Source organism: Echeneis naucrates, chromosome 5 (genome assembly GCF_900963305.1).
Source record: "Echeneis naucrates chromosome 5, fEcheNa1.1, whole genome shotgun sequence".
Taxonomy (NCBI): Eukaryota; Metazoa; Chordata; class Actinopteri; order Carangiformes; family Echeneidae; genus Echeneis; species Echeneis naucrates.
The window spans coordinates 9,001,540-9,016,739 of record NC_042515.1 but is presented as its reverse complement, the minus strand read 5'-3'; the positions used below and the strand labels follow the sequence as shown (position 1 = coordinate 9,016,739).

General features: G+C 44.0%; 1 protein-coding gene across 1 annotated transcript; it reads left to right on the top strand.

The window, feature by feature from the left end:
* Positions 1-261: 261 nt before the first annotated feature.
* On the top strand, positions 262-13,192 carry LOC115043980 (mitogen-activated protein kinase kinase kinase 12-like). The gene is made up of 14 exons (XM_029502786.1): positions 262-383; positions 2,102-2,634; positions 5,105-5,288; positions 5,619-5,810; positions 5,969-6,127; positions 8,053-8,211; positions 8,349-8,457; positions 10,403-10,512; positions 10,586-10,702; positions 11,138-11,275; positions 11,376-12,087; positions 12,345-12,412; positions 12,605-12,905; positions 13,087-13,192. The coding sequence occupies exons 2-14, from the start codon at positions 2,142-2,144 to the stop codon at positions 13,171-13,173; spliced, it is 2,829 nt and encodes a 942-aa protein (XP_029358646.1). The 5' UTR covers positions 262-383; positions 2,102-2,141; the 3' UTR covers positions 13,174-13,192.
* Positions 13,193-15,200: the final 2,008 nt, after the last annotated feature.

Here is a 15,200-nt window from a genome sequence, read left to right as displayed (position 1 = left end):
CCTCCTCTGATAGGTGGACACCACTCTGTCCCCTCCCTCCCCATCCTCCCCTCCCCTACCTCTCTCCTCTCTCTCCTGCCTCCTGTGTTTACCATAGGTGAGATAGCCCGTATAAATTCCTGAGTGTGCGCAGATCGCATCCGTCAGTGAATTGGAAAAGGAGGAGGAGGAAAAGAAGCCAAAGCGAAGGGAGTGGAGCTGTAGATGTGTTTACTATCCGCTGTCAGCCGGTCCGATGCGGAGAGGAGGGACGGGTGCTGATGAGACCCGGAGGGTGGAAAAAACAATCAGTGGTGTTCGTTTTTAATTGGAGCAAAATCCCAAACTGAAGCGGAATAAGCTTTTACGTCGGCCAGCGATGGATTTAGACTGTCAGCGCTGAGGTAGGAAGCGTCACACTGACAGTGCAGCTGGCGGTGGCACGAAATAACGCAGCGTGTCCTTTATGATGGAAGAATAAGCTCCGATGGTGTTGTATTTGACAGCGCTGTCAGTGATGCTGCGGGGAGCTGAAGCGACGATGCGCAGAAGAAATACCCCCCCCCCCCCGCATTGCTCCCGCAGCTGATACCTCCAGATAAATAAAGAGGGAGTGCGGGAGCGGGACTATTAGGAGACAGGGTCAGTCGGATGTGAATGATATGTGATTATTCCGGCTCAGACACCAGATGTGTCTCAGTGGTTGGGTTTCTCTCCGCGCAGAAAATTGAAGTCAGGATGTGGTGATGGTTGTGCCTCTGCTAATGACTAATCCTTGCTGTTTCTGTCTTGTTTTGGACTGTGTGCGATTTCTTTCGTCCCATTTCTGAATTGCAGATATAGTAACCAGCTATATACAGCCGGCAGTGATATATCAGCGTAGTGGGCTTGATTGGCCCTCCTTCAGATGGCAGCAGCAGGATGTGGTAGATCCAGATGCAGATTGACGAGGGTACGAACAGGAAATCTAAGAAGTGCGGCTCACGGTGACTGAAAACTGTGACCACTGTTAGGCTCTGTTTGTAGGATCTCCTCTGTGAACATGTATTTTTTCTGTCGTACGTTGTACAACAACATCGCTGTGGTACTGTGCTGGCATCACGCTTTTACTGAGCAGGTAAAGCCTTCTAATCTCAGTGTTGCTTGTCACAGGCAGCGAGGAGGAGTGGATCACCACCGAAGTCACTGAAAAGAAATAATGCACTTTCATTCTGCACTGAGTGCGAACGTCCTTGGAGGAATGACAAGCCGCTCCGTAGAACTCTCTCGTAGAAATCTCCTCCATTTTGATATACCGTAACATTGTGGAGAGTATATCAGCAGCTCTGGCACCAAAGACATGTTACACAGCAACACGGCAATGCTCTAACAGCCCATAAAATGTAGTATTATTTCATTAAAGTACTGTAGTGCTGGGGCCTAACGCTGGGTTCTTGTGCTATCTGCTGAGCACTTAATCAAAGGTGGCACTGACCTGAGGCTGTCTCAGATTTATGGGCCAGACGGGCTGCTCTTTTGTCCGTCCTGCATCATGTTTCATGTTCTAGTATTGATTTAATATCTTCAGATGCATCATGACTCATTTGTTAATATCGGTGCCTACGGTCACATGGCGCAAGTGGAGTAATAACCACTATACTCTCACCTTCGTCAGATTACATCTGCCCAGCGGTGCAGGATGCAATAGGTCATTACTCTTTAGTTGTGAGAAATGCTGAATACTATTGTGTGTGTGTGTCCATGATATTTATTGTTAACACTGTGTATCTGTTGTGTGTAGTCCCTGAAATGTGACCATACACCCCTGCGCAATTGTTAACGGCTTTACGCATTGAAAGCTGCACAAGAATCTGGCAAGACACCCAAACAAAAAATTGGCCTGAGTCAGATGATCATAGAAATGATGAAAGTGCGTTTTTGTGATATCGATCGCTGCTAAAGGGGAATGCACCTTCCTGCATTTGAAGCTAGTTCAGTACAGATAAGGTCAGACCTCGGGCATTTCACAGTAGAAGAACAATCGCTCTCTAGTTGAAAAGGAAAACGTCTCAAACTTCTATGTGATTTCATTCTAGAAATGAAAAATGATATCCTCTTGTTCTCTCCTTCTTGCCTTGTTCAGGCTCCCTGTTCCCTAGTTGTTCGGATGACTGCAGTCCCTGATGGCGCTCATTCATGAATCTCGTGCCCCTTCTCCTTCTCTTTCTGGCTTCAACACACCCCTCTCTGACCCGCCATCATTTCGCCGGCTTGATGCTGAAACACCATGCACCCCAGAAATGGACCTGACCCCAACCCAGTGCGTCCTTCGCAACGTCCTCTCCATTGACACAGGGGGTGTTGTGGAGCCTAGAGGTGGGGACGGGGAAGGTCAGACCGCTGGGCACAACCAGACACCGGGCGAGGAACAACAGGAGCACTTTGCCAACAGTGTCTTGAAGCTCCACGAGCATGATGGGAGTCCTGGGAGGACAGAGGGAGAGGGGCAGGAGCTGGACAGCAGCACAGTCCGGAGCCAGGCGGACGATGCCAGGCTCCAGTGCCAGTCTACAGGAGGGGGAGGAGGGTTTTTGGAGGGCTTGTTTGGATGTCTGCGGCCCGTCTGGACTATGATTGGCAAGGCCTACTCCACAGAGCACAAACACGACCTGGACCGTAAGTCTAACAATCAAATTTCTTTTAGCATGCAATGCAAACAGAGTCAGTGGTTGCCTTTAGTTTCCTAATAAAAGCAGCCCCTAGCTGCCATTAAATTCCAGTCTGAAGCTTTGATATGCAAATGAAATGATCTTATCCCCCAGTTTAATTACATTAAACAGTTGGTAGAAAAATGACTCCCACAAAGGCCATGTTGTAAACAAACACTTTCCTTGACGTGAACATGCTACAGCCAGAGAGAGACTCTATCAAAGCTTCAAGGGGCTTATTTTGCCCCGACACCCCAGCCCCATCCTTTTTTGCCTTCTTGTGCCTCCCTCCCACTACTACTCCCCCAATGAAAATATCTCGCTGTGACGCTGTGTTGTTTATGTCTGCAGCCACTACAATAGCGCAGAGCTCCCTCGGGACTCCTCTGCCAAATCTGCTTCATGAATTATGCATGTCCATGCTCTGACCCTGCGCCTCTCATCTCTATTAACGCAAACCTGACACACACACGCACACACACTCGATAGCAAGCAAGCATGTGCCCAAGGATGAATGCGCACACACACACACACACACACACACACACACACACAGATCCACAAATACAAAACACTTCATAATATCTAGCACTGACATAAAGTCAGATAACGTGCCAAAAATTCGCTTGATAGTATATTTACAGCGTCAACACAGCAGGCGTAAAGGTGGCAGTTTTATATTTCTCCTTGTTTTTATGGCCTCCTGATATTTTATCACCCGTTTGACTTCCACATCTCCTCTTCACTCCCCTCCTCCTTCCATCGCTCATTGTCTCCTTTCCACTCCTTTTCATCCTGTGCTGTTATCACTCCCAGCCCATCTGCACCTCACTGCTCCCCTGCTGTGCAGCATCGCAAGAAGTCCCACACACTAAGCAGAGCACAACAGATCTTATAAAACTGAAATAAATAGGGGTATTTCAAGTGACTGCCTGTCTACCATATGAAAATACCCTATTATAATGTTTTGACTGGGAGGAACAATGTAGTATTGTAGGAAAACTGAAAATTGGCTGTTCTTTATTGATTCTTGAGGACTTTTGTTTGTCTGACGATGTGCAAAATTTACTCAGATCCGACAAAGCAGACCTCAGCAAATTCTGATGTATCAGATGTGATCGTTATTGTAGAAAATTTGAGGGGCTCATACGAGGCTGAAGCCTCAATCACTCACTAGAGAGCATTAATCATTCATTTGATCCTTATTAACGTGATAAATGGAGCCGAATCCCTCTTCCCTTGTTAAGGACAGCAGCCATGCAGGCTGTAAATTCTTTCTGTATTAACAGTCTGTCTTTGGCCACATGGACCCCCCGTCGACCAGTGGGGGGTCCACACACAGCACTGCCACTACCGTCACTTCCCCTCCACCTCTCTACTCACCATACATCCATATTAGGCTCTCAAATCCCAGCCCTCTTGCACCCCCTCCTGCGTGTTGGACCCCCGTTTTGCGTCAGACCCACAATGGTACTAAGCAGGATTTAGGAAGCTGAGGGAGACTTAGCCAAAGGAGATTAGAGCTCCCTGTCTGTCTGCCTACACACCCCAAATCTTGGGTTAAGGTTGAGTTCAACTGAAGAACAAGATGTAAACTATAGTTCTGTTTTGAGTCGTACACATTCACTGTCACAGGATGTCTAGATATGTCAGCGCTGAGATATGATGGTGCTGTTAAATTCCAGATAATTTGGTGTTTAACTCTCCTTAGGTATGACTTAGCGTTTTTTCATTGTTGTTGGCTGACGAATTCATCAATTTTATTTTATTAGCACCTGAGCATACACCAGTTACAGTGCGACACAGGGTGCTGTTTCACTCGACATGTGGACAGATGAAGAGATAGACGTCAAAATACCTCAGAGATGTAACTGGGAAAGCAAAAATCTAATGTAAAAAAAAATTGGCAACATCAGTACAATACAATTAAAGCCTTTGGTATCAGGTCATAAAGCAGGTTACCAGGTTCAAGTGAAAACTGCAATGGCATCAAAAAAAGACAAAGAAGTTATTAAGATCTATCTTCAAATATTTGCAGCATCTTAGAGTCATTAGCTCATTATGTCTGTCCTTAATTTCACAATAATCCATAATCCATACTTTTAGAGATTTTCCAAGTCTGGTTCTATTCATGGTTAGTCACATGGTTAAAATGAAAAATGTTTAAATTAAATCTAGATATATTTTTAATGTCCCCACTAAAACAGCAGTTAAATGTCTGCTGTGTCTGCTTTTTTTTTTTTTTTTTTTTTTGTGATCCATGTCGGTGAAATTAGCCTGTAAATCCTCCAATACAAGAAGGGGTTAGGGTTAGAGTTAACCCTAACCCTAACCCTTAACCCTTAACCCTAACCCCCTAACCCTAACTCTGTGATGTTCTGTGCCAACAACTCTGATAAACTAACCAACCACATTGCCAACATCCTCCCCCACCTCAGAGGCATGGGAGGTCCCGTTTGAGGAGATATCGGACCTGCAGTGGGTGGGCAGCGGAGCCCAGGGCGCCGTCTTCCTGGGTAAACTGCACGGACAGGAAGTGGCGGTAAAGAAAGTGAGAAACATCAAAGAGACTGACATCAAGCACCTGCGCAAGCTCAAACACCCCAACATCATCACTTTCAAGTTAGTAGTAATCACCTGTTGGCTTATTGCATCACAAGGGCGGTCCTGCTAAAATGTTTGTACGGTGTATATGATGATAATATCTAGTTTCATACCTTTAGTATCATGTCTTTTCTCTCCAATAAGTAAAAGTTTCATAGTTAAGTTAAAGAAACAGAGAAATTAACTCTAATGTTTTAAGAAATTATGAAAATGCTCATAGCCCCAAATGGCAAAGAGGACCATGTGATCACAATACAAGCTAAAATGCCTCAAATTTGCTATTCATCAACGGGATTGTGACATGTCCAGTGTGTTTTATCCTGGCGTACTATACTTGCTTCCCTGCAGAGGTATTTGCACTCAGGCTCCGTGTTACTGCATCATCATGGAGTACTGTGCTCAGGGGCAGCTGTACGAGGTGCTGAGAGCAGGTAGGAAGATCACCCCGTCCCTGCTCATGGACTGGGCCATGGGCATTGCAGGGGGAATGAACTACCTTCACCTCCACAAGATCATCCACCGAGACCTCAAGTCACCGAAGTGAGTTGGATAGGCCTGGACCTCAAAGTGCACTCGATCACAGCTTGAAACAAACGTATTTCGTGTGACTGATCTATATCCTCATTTTTTCGGATGCATAGGAAGTCAAACAGATGCAAACAAAAATGTGAAAAGTGCTATCAAATGTTTCCTTGCAGCATGTTGATCACCTACGATGACGCAGTGAAGATTTCTGACTTCGGTACATCCAAAGAGCTCAATGACAAGAGCACCAAGATGTCCTTCGCTGGCACGGTGGCGTGGATGGCTCCTGAGGTCATTCGCAACGAGCCCGTCTCAGAGAAGGTGGACATTTGGTAGGTGTCACAGTCAATTGTAAGCTGTTCTTCTGCCTTGGTGAGGGTTTGCAAATTTTCTCTCCTGATTTGTCTTATCTGTGGATGAATCAACATAGAATCTTATTAGTTGCGGCCTGCTACAGTAAAGAGCACAGGATCCTGTTTCCAGAAAATCTATTCAGTATTATGTGCAGTATCCCATTACATGAAATTGTATAGGGTCTCTGCCATGTCTGATGGGTTGCCCTATGTGAAGCGCCGATCTCCCCCAGTACATTCTCCCTCCCTCTGTCTCCCAACCCACATCCCTCCATCACTCTGTCTTTCCATCCTGAAAGGAACGCTGGATAATTTAATAATTGATTCGCCAGATGCTGCGGTGCTCAGGAAAGGCTGGAATAACCGACCCTGCGGATGGTTTGGCCCGAGGCCAACAGTGCATTAGGAGAGAAGTGAAAATAGGATTAAAAAGCTTTTGATGCACAAAGAAATGAAACAATGGTGGTATACTGTAGAGTTTTGTTTAGATGTATGTTAAGCAATTCAGTGAACTTCATTGATCTAATGAAAGAGAGATAAAATAGTAAATCATGGGGATGTTTAGCTTGTGGTGACAGCTGATATAATACTCATTCCCAAATTTTATATACGGACTAGTGGCCAGCACAGTGGAATAGTGGTTAGGGGCTGTTGCCCTACAACAAAAAGGTCATGGGTTTAATTCCCAGCCTGGGGCCTTTTTATGTAGAGTTTGCATGTTTTCCCCATGCTTGTGTGGGTTTCCTTCCACCGTCCTAAGACATCATGTTTACGTTAACTGGTGCCTCTAAATTCTCTGTAGGTCTGAGTGTGAGTGTGAGTGGTTGTTGGTCCGTCCGTCTCTGTGTGTTGGCCCTGTGATGGACAGGAGACCTGTCCAGGGTGACCCCACCCTCACCCAGAGTGAGCTGGGATTGGCTCCAGCACCCCCCGCAACCCGGAGATGTATAAGCAGTAGAAGATAACTGAATGAATTTACGGACTATACTAAATCAGCCACAGATAGAATTTTACATCAACACATTTTAGACAATTTAAGCTGGTTAAACAAAATATCACATTTAGTTTTAGTGAAATCTAATTTATTTCTGTATAGAATATGAAGTTCTAACAGTTCCCACCCCAGGTCAACAAATGAACGGGAGAGAGATTTCCTGAGCAGGATTTTGGAAACGCCAAAGTAATTTTCTTTTTTGATCTATTCAAAAGCCTTATTATCTATTATCAACGTTCATTATGACAAATCGTGAGTTGTATTTCGAAATGAAATGAAAATTCATAATACACCACTAATCATGAACAAGGACATGGAGAGACTCTAAACATACACATGTAAGCACAACATCACACACCGCCTCAACGCTGCATCTGACGCTGCTGGCACCTTGGATACTGCACATGGTCACCAAGGCAACCCAGAGGGTCACCAACAACAGAGCTTTCCTTAGTTACCATCCCCATGGGCCTGCCATACTAATCTTCTACAAAACAGTTCAGCGATTCATCATTTCATGAAGAGAACTAAAACATCTAATTATACCCAGCTTTGACAAATCCTATTCATTTATCAACAACAATTTCCTGGATCTGTGAAATTCATATACAAAAATGACCACCTATCAGTCTATCAGTCAATCAATCTATCAATCAGTCTGTCTGTCTATCTTACAGACATGTTTCCAGTTTGAAGGAATTGTTACCAATAACTTTTCATGCTGACTTTTTTTCTCATAGTTATTCTTTAGAGAAATAAAGTTGTGTAGCTGCATCAGTCGTAGTGGGAAAATGCAGATGTCTTCGCAGAACGATTAAAAATATCTTATTTCAGTCATGCTGTGTTCCATCTGTTCTCTTCACATATATTTATCAGTGTCTGAGAGTAAACGTGCCACATTTCTCCGCAGGTCGTTTGGTGTTGTGCTATGGGAGATGCTGACAGGAGAGGTGCCCTATAAGGATGTGGACTCCTCCGCTATCATCTGGGGAGTGGGTAACAACAGTCTGCAGCTGCCAGTCCCTGATAGCTGTCCAGACAGCTTCAAACTGCTCCTCAGGCAATGCTGGTGAGCACGTTGGGATGGGGGACGGAAGGGGGAGGGTGGGGTGTTGAAAAAAACAGAGACGCAGAAAAAGGAAGTTGAGGCATTAGCTGTAAGAAAATACATTAAAGTGGAGAAAACTTTGTTTAATCCATTCACAGGAACTGTAAGCCAAGAAACAGGCCATCGTTTCGACAGATTCTCCTGCATCTGGACATTGCCTCAGCAGACATTTTATCTACGGCGCAAGAAACATACTTTCAGTCTCAGGTGAGCTTCCGTCATCGAGCAACATCCGAATTAAACACGCAGATTTGATTTAGCCTAACTCTGACTATTAACGTTTCATATTATCAACTTTTATTACAGAGAGTAAAATCGCTGAAAAAACAAAGGGACAGATGCAATGACTAATAACTCTGTCATGCGACTGAGCACATGAGTGAACATGTTGTTTCATCTGTAAACCATAGGGGTCCCTCTGACTTAATTCAATTTAATTACATTTTTTCATTGAAGAATATTTGTCTCTGCCATTTTACATGTGGGAGAAAATCGACATAAAAGGAAAACAATGGGGTGTGCACATACAGTATTATATATGTACAGTGTGCTAAGGGAAAATATAATTGAGCACACTCACTTCTCGAGTCACCACCTCCCTACTCAAATTAATGGACATCAGACAGGATTAGAAATGACTCCTGTCATGAACCTCCAACTGTCGACAACTTCCAGTATCTCTGATATTATTTTGCCGTCAAGCTACTGCCTTTTCTTTCCAGTCTGCTGCAGTGATTTCAGGCGTTTTAGTGTGCAGCCTGCCCAGGGCCCCAAGCCTCCTGGGAACCCCACTAACAATACCAGATGTCTTTTCAATCACAACATATGATTGTTGGTTTCTTGCTCGTTGTTGCCTGTCACGTGTGAGTGCTGATTTGTGGTCAAAGCAAGAACCTTTTCCAATCTCCATCACATCAAAATGGAACAGAAAGGGTGTGTCTGCCCACGACTGGGTGGGGGATGGGGAGAAATGGAACCCCAAACAGATGAAGGCTGTGTTACTTGGAAAAGTATAATTGTCTGGAAAATATGCCTTAAAAGTGCAGATCCATTTATATCTTATGCATGGGCAACCACGAGGCACACTTGCACACCCAAAAAACACAAAATAAGATTAATCTTAGTTGCAACCTCATTTCTTCCATTCCATTGTTAGGTCTCTTGTGTGTGTGTGAGTGTGTGATGCAAAACACAAGCCTCTTTCACTTTCTCCACTTATCCTTGATTCTTTATTTCTCCCCGTGCCCCTCCTCCTCAGTTCCTCTCCTCTCTGCCTCCCTGTCCCATAATGGATTTTTCTTCTGACGTTAGAAAGAAGTATTTTCTGCTGGAGTGTATTGATCGCTTTAATGGTGGGGAGTAGAGAGAGGGAGGGAGGGAGAGAGGGAGGGAGAGAGAGAGAGAAAGAGAGAGAACGAGGGGACTGGAGACATCGAGAGTCCATTAGCTTAATAAGAACAGCATCATTCGTGCACAGACATAAACACATACACACGTGCCACACGTACATGCGTGTGCACACACACTCATATGTCAAATCTGGCTTCCTTTGTCCTTTGATATGTCAGGTATCAGATAACAGCTGTCACGCCTCGATGTGAACAAAAAAATGCTCATGTGGCATCTTTTCTTTTTTTGTCTTCATGTCACATCAGTTCATGTTCAGTATCACTCCCTGTGTATTGATTATCATCTGACAACTTAATGGGTTTTGTTTCAATGATACACATGAGTCTCAGTCTGTTTTGCAAATTAAGGGCTTTTTTTTTCACCCCACGATGCAATGAAACCAAATCAGTATTATCAGTATTAAGATTATTTATATTTAATAACCATCAAATAATCCGTCAAAGTAAGTCAAGTCATACTTTATTATCATGGAAAACACTGGAGGAGAAGCATTTTCCAAATTTAAAACCCCAAATTTAAGAATTTTACATCTCAGCTACAGACATTCTGAGGATTTTACTTGTACTGTATTACTTTCAAGTGCAGGCTGATGTTTTCTGCCAGTGATAGTAATGTTAGAAAAAGAAGCAGTCATCATTGGTCAGTAAACACCATTTATAGTTCGTATCACCTATTTACAGCGTTTTTGTTTTTTTTTCTGTAAAATGGTTAATACAAACATATTTTTATGTTTCCTTACCAGGCGGAGTGGAGAGACGAAGTGAGACACCACTTTGAGAAGATAAAGTCTGAGGGAACGTGTCTTCACAGGCTGGACGAAGAGCTGATCAAACGACGCAGAGAAGAACTCAGGTTAGGGGAATAAGAGGCAGGGTTATTTATGGTACTGGTAGATAACTGTGTACTAACATCCCTCTCCTCACAGACATGCGCTGGACATCAGGGAGCACTATGAGAGGAAACTGGAGAGGGCCAACAACCTCTACATGGAGCTCAATGCCATCATGCTGCAGCTGGAGATCAAAGAGAAAGAACTGCTCAAGTAAGAAAACATTATCGCTCACATTTATTTGCATTATTTTACCAGTAAATGAGCCACACCACACACCCCCTCTGCCCAATAAAGGATGCATAATAACACAGTTCAATTGTGCAATTCCCTGTACATATATGTTTTTGTTTTATATATATATATTTTTATATATCCCAGCAGTTACTCCTGTGTGCTTATAGTCTCTCTGTATGCTGCAGTAATGTGCAGAAGGATTATCTTATCTCTTATCTTAGATTAAGGAAAGGAGGCTCATGGTAGTAAATTATGTTTAAGTTTGAAATTATTTAAATACTTCAGTGCCTACCTTGAAAAGTTCATCCAAGATGTGAAGCTATTGGCTATTGCACAGTTCCCTCTTGTATGTTGTGCCGAGTAGCCGGTGACATCCATGAAATGAGTATCGGCTTTGTGTTAAAACCTCAGAAGGGAGCAGTCACTGGACAAGAAGTACCCGGGCTGCTTCAAGCACCACAGCTCCAGACAGTCAGCCTCCTCCAACTCCATGGAGAAGCTCATGAAGAAACGCAACATACCTCAGAAACTGCCCTCACACAGTAAAAGGTGAGACGGGAAGGACATGATTGATATTTGCAAGCTGTCCAAAGTGTACATTTATTTCTATAATCTGCTTTTTTATCACTTCTTTCCCTGTCTCTTCCAGGCCAGATTTATTAAAGTCTGAAGTTATCCTGCCCAAACTGGACTCGTCCATGACTCAGGTCACAATACCCAACAAAGGCTCTACCTCCCCTGGCCGCTCACGCCGAGGAAAACCTCGCTACAGGAAGGCTGGAAAAGGCAGCAGTGGTGATTTGGCTCAGCTAAAAGCCACCCTCTCTTCGTCTTTAGCCATGGTCAACGCCACCTCGTCTGTTCCCAGCAGCAAGCACCACCTAGACCCCAGTGCAGCCCTCAGGGGTCTGCAGCACGACCTGCTTCTGAAGAAAATGTCTTCCTCTAGCCCAGATCTAATTTCCACCACCCTGGAAGCTGAAGGCCGGAGGAAGGGGCAGATGAGGCCGGGGTTGGACCGAACAGGCAGTCAGAGCGCCTCAGCCGGTCTGGGGGAGAGCAGAAGGACTGTAGGGCCCGAGGAGGGGCCAGATGTGGGAGTAGGGACTGATGATCTGGCAGAAACACCCCCACGCAGTGACACGCCCAGCGAAGACGCCGCTTCTATTCCGTTCTCCAGCAGCCCCGACTCGCCGTGCGGCAGGGGGGCAGCTGCAGGGAGGGCGTCCGTGCTCGGGAGCCCCCGCGCTCCAAATGAGGCTGAGGAGAAGGAGGATGGGACGGTGATCACGCGCTCCCCCAGGAGTCAGCGCCTCACACCTGCTGCGCTGCTTTACAGAGCAGCAGTGACACGCAGTCAGGTGAGAATTGAACTGCAGTGAAAACACTGCGAGCCAGTTTTCACAAATGCAATGATACAGAGAAATGACGCTGATGATGATTCGGTGAACCAAAATTGACTGAAGACCTGAGCAGACAGAGCTCCTCGGTGGTGGTGCGTCATCACGGTCATAGCTCACCAGATGGCTCTGAAATCTTGGCAGTGTGGGGGGAAATTAGTCTGCGGTGACACTGGTAAACACGGATGTTTCATACTTACCGTAAATATTTTCCACAGAGACGTGGCGTGTCGTCAGAGGAAGAGGAAGGAGAAGTGGACAGTGAAGTCGAGTTGCCAAGAAGACGGTATTTTTTTTTTAAACTATCCAATAACTTATATACTTACATTAGAATTTTTGCAAAATGTTCATCCTAACACAATTTCAGTATTGCATTTCGAGCTCCCACACAGACACAACAGTATACTTCGCCTGGTATTGCAGTGTGGGAAGCATCAAATCCACTCACCACCTCTCTCCTATTGCACTGCCCCCACAGGCGTCCTGTGAGCATGACCAAATGCCAGTCCCTGTCGACGTTTAGCTCAGAGAACTTATCAGTCTCAGACGGTGAGGAAGGAAACACCAGTGATCACTCCCACAGCGGCACACCGGATGTGGTCAGCACCAATACGGACGAACGGCTGGATGACAAGAGCGATGACCTGCTGTCCCAAGGTTCAGAGATTCCCGCCGACCCATCTGACCCGACCCAGCTTGGCTCTGATGGGCTGTCTGAGAAGGAAGCCATTCTACGACAAGTCAAGACCCAGCTCGCTTCAAACGACCATAACTACGAGGTAGGGAAGAGAAGAGTGAGCAGACAGAATGACACCAAATAGATGTACAGCATATAGCTGAAAGACTCTGCTGACAGATGCTAGGGCAAGCAAAAAATACTCCGCCCATCTGGAATAGATAAATGTTCAAGACTTTGTTGCTGTTCTAACAAAACAATTCACGTATTTGCTCCAAAACCAGGCCCTGTACGATGACTCCGACTGTGATAGTGCAGAGCTGGACCATTCAGGCATTGCAGAGCCGAGCCAAGCTCCGACTAACTGGTGAAAACCCAGACACCTCAACGCACCCGGAAACTCACGGCCTCTGTCATTCTCACAGACCTTAGAGAAAACACTGAGTCATGATGAGGGGCATCGCGGAGAGGCAGGAAATGAAGGTCCGTCTCCCTCATTACAGTCAGCAACACAAAATACATCCTTGGAAAAATGGAGAGCGGGATGGAAAAACCCGAAAGAAAAAAAAATTCCTGTTCCGTTTGAGATCTATCACAGGGTATGAAAATGAACTGGGGTGCTTGTCAAGCTGCCTCGTCTGTTCTGGATCTCTACCCAAGATCAGCTTTACAACAACACGTTAAAATGACACATCAGCAACAGCGGCCTCGGTCAAAAGAGGCCAACTACACAGCCATCTGTTCATGTCTCTCATCACCTTCAATATCCGTTTGTATTTTTATCTCTATCATGAAAAATGTGTCATGTTATTTCATGTTGTGTCATATGAGAACATGTTGATGAAATCCCATCAGGGCTTGTGTTGTATTTTTATGTTTCCGTTGTCAATGTTGCTGGGACATCCACTGATTTCGCAACTTGCACTTAATTTATATTAAAAAAAAAAAAGGTTTGGTTTTATTGTGTCATATCATCTTAATGCACTAATTTATTATTCATTAACTGCGAATTCAAATGAAAAAAAAAACAAAGTTTACATTTTTCCATTTGTTTACTTTTTTTCTTATTTCTATTTATAACATGGATTATGTTGCCATTTTCTACTTCTGTGTTTTAATATTAATGTAAATATGTTATACGATGAACAAATTTTTTAAAATGTGAGATTGTATAATTTAAAGGTGCTGATGTTTTTAATTAGTTGGCGTTATTCTATTTGAACCTCAAAAAGCTTATGGTAGTAGAATGTACTGTAGCTGCTGTTCATGTCTGAGCATCAAAACACAGAGAAGAGGAACAACATGTGAACAAAAAAGAAGCAATATGTCTGCTCCAGTACAATGTGTCCTGTCATGTCACGGGTTAAATCAACCGCATGTGGGTTCTTTCAGGGACAAGACAGGCTTGTTGGGTTTTGTTTTTTTTGTTTTTTTTTTCTTTTCATTATTTATATTGCAGTGTTTATTAATGCATTTAATGCAATACCACTTTGAAAAACCTTTTCTAGGCATCTGGATGTGTATATTACATCACGAAAGCATGCTTGTGAAAAGGAATGGACAGTCCATTTCCACATTAATGAATCAAAAACTGTCACTGTTGGTGACTCAGATCAAAGTGAAAAATTAGTGTTAGGGCTTCCATAGAGGACAAACGAGACTAAAGTAAGATTGTTGATTTATATTGGCTGTTAAAAAGCAAGTGGAATGAAAGAAGGCAAAAGAAGGTGGCAGGGACACCACAACACAAAAAATTTTCCCAGAAGTACTGAGAAATACAATTCGTGGTTTTCTGGTCACTCAGTTCTTTCTCAGATCAGCAGCCACAAAATATATATTAAGTACGCTAGTATAGAGAAGATGATTTGTGAAAATTCATTTATGCAAACGACCGTGGATCTAGAATGTGGATACAAGTATTATTGTAGTAAATAATACTTGTTAGTTCTTCAGGGGGTTAATCTTTGACTTATTCAATGCTGAACATTTCGGACATCAACCTCAAAATGACCTGTAACACCTAAATTTGTCCACTTATAGTTCTAGTTCTTGCCTCCCTTGCAAGAGATTATCTTAGATGCTTCATTAGATCACGGCTGATGTGGTCCGTCAGTTCAGAGAAAGATCTCCAATACCGTCCTCGTTAACACATGGTCATTTTTCACTATTGTGAAAGGGCTCCCTCATAATAACCAGTGTGATGGAACACTGCTTTTCTGATGCACTCCTGTTTCTTGACAAGTCTTTATGTGCACATTGTTCAATCCGACTCTACAACAGCACACTACATCCTGTTCCATTAATACATGACTGATCAGGTCAAACTCAATAAGCTAAAAGTGGCAGCTTGTTTTATTTTTTAAAATCTGGTATTAAGTCGCCAAGGTTAAATTTTATA

Coding starts and splice junctions, on each gene's coding strand:
- LOC115043980 (XM_029502786.1), top strand. CDS start 2,142: ATGGCGCTCATTCATGAATCTCGTGCCCCTTCTCCTTCTCTTTCTGGC. Junction 5,811..5,968: donor CGAGACCTCAAGTCACCGAA/GTGAGTTGGATA, acceptor GTTTCCTTGCAG/CATGTTGATCACCTACGATG. Junction 10,513..10,585: donor CGACGCAGAGAAGAACTCAG/GTTAGGGGAATA, acceptor CTCTCCTCACAG/ACATGCGCTGGACATCAGGG.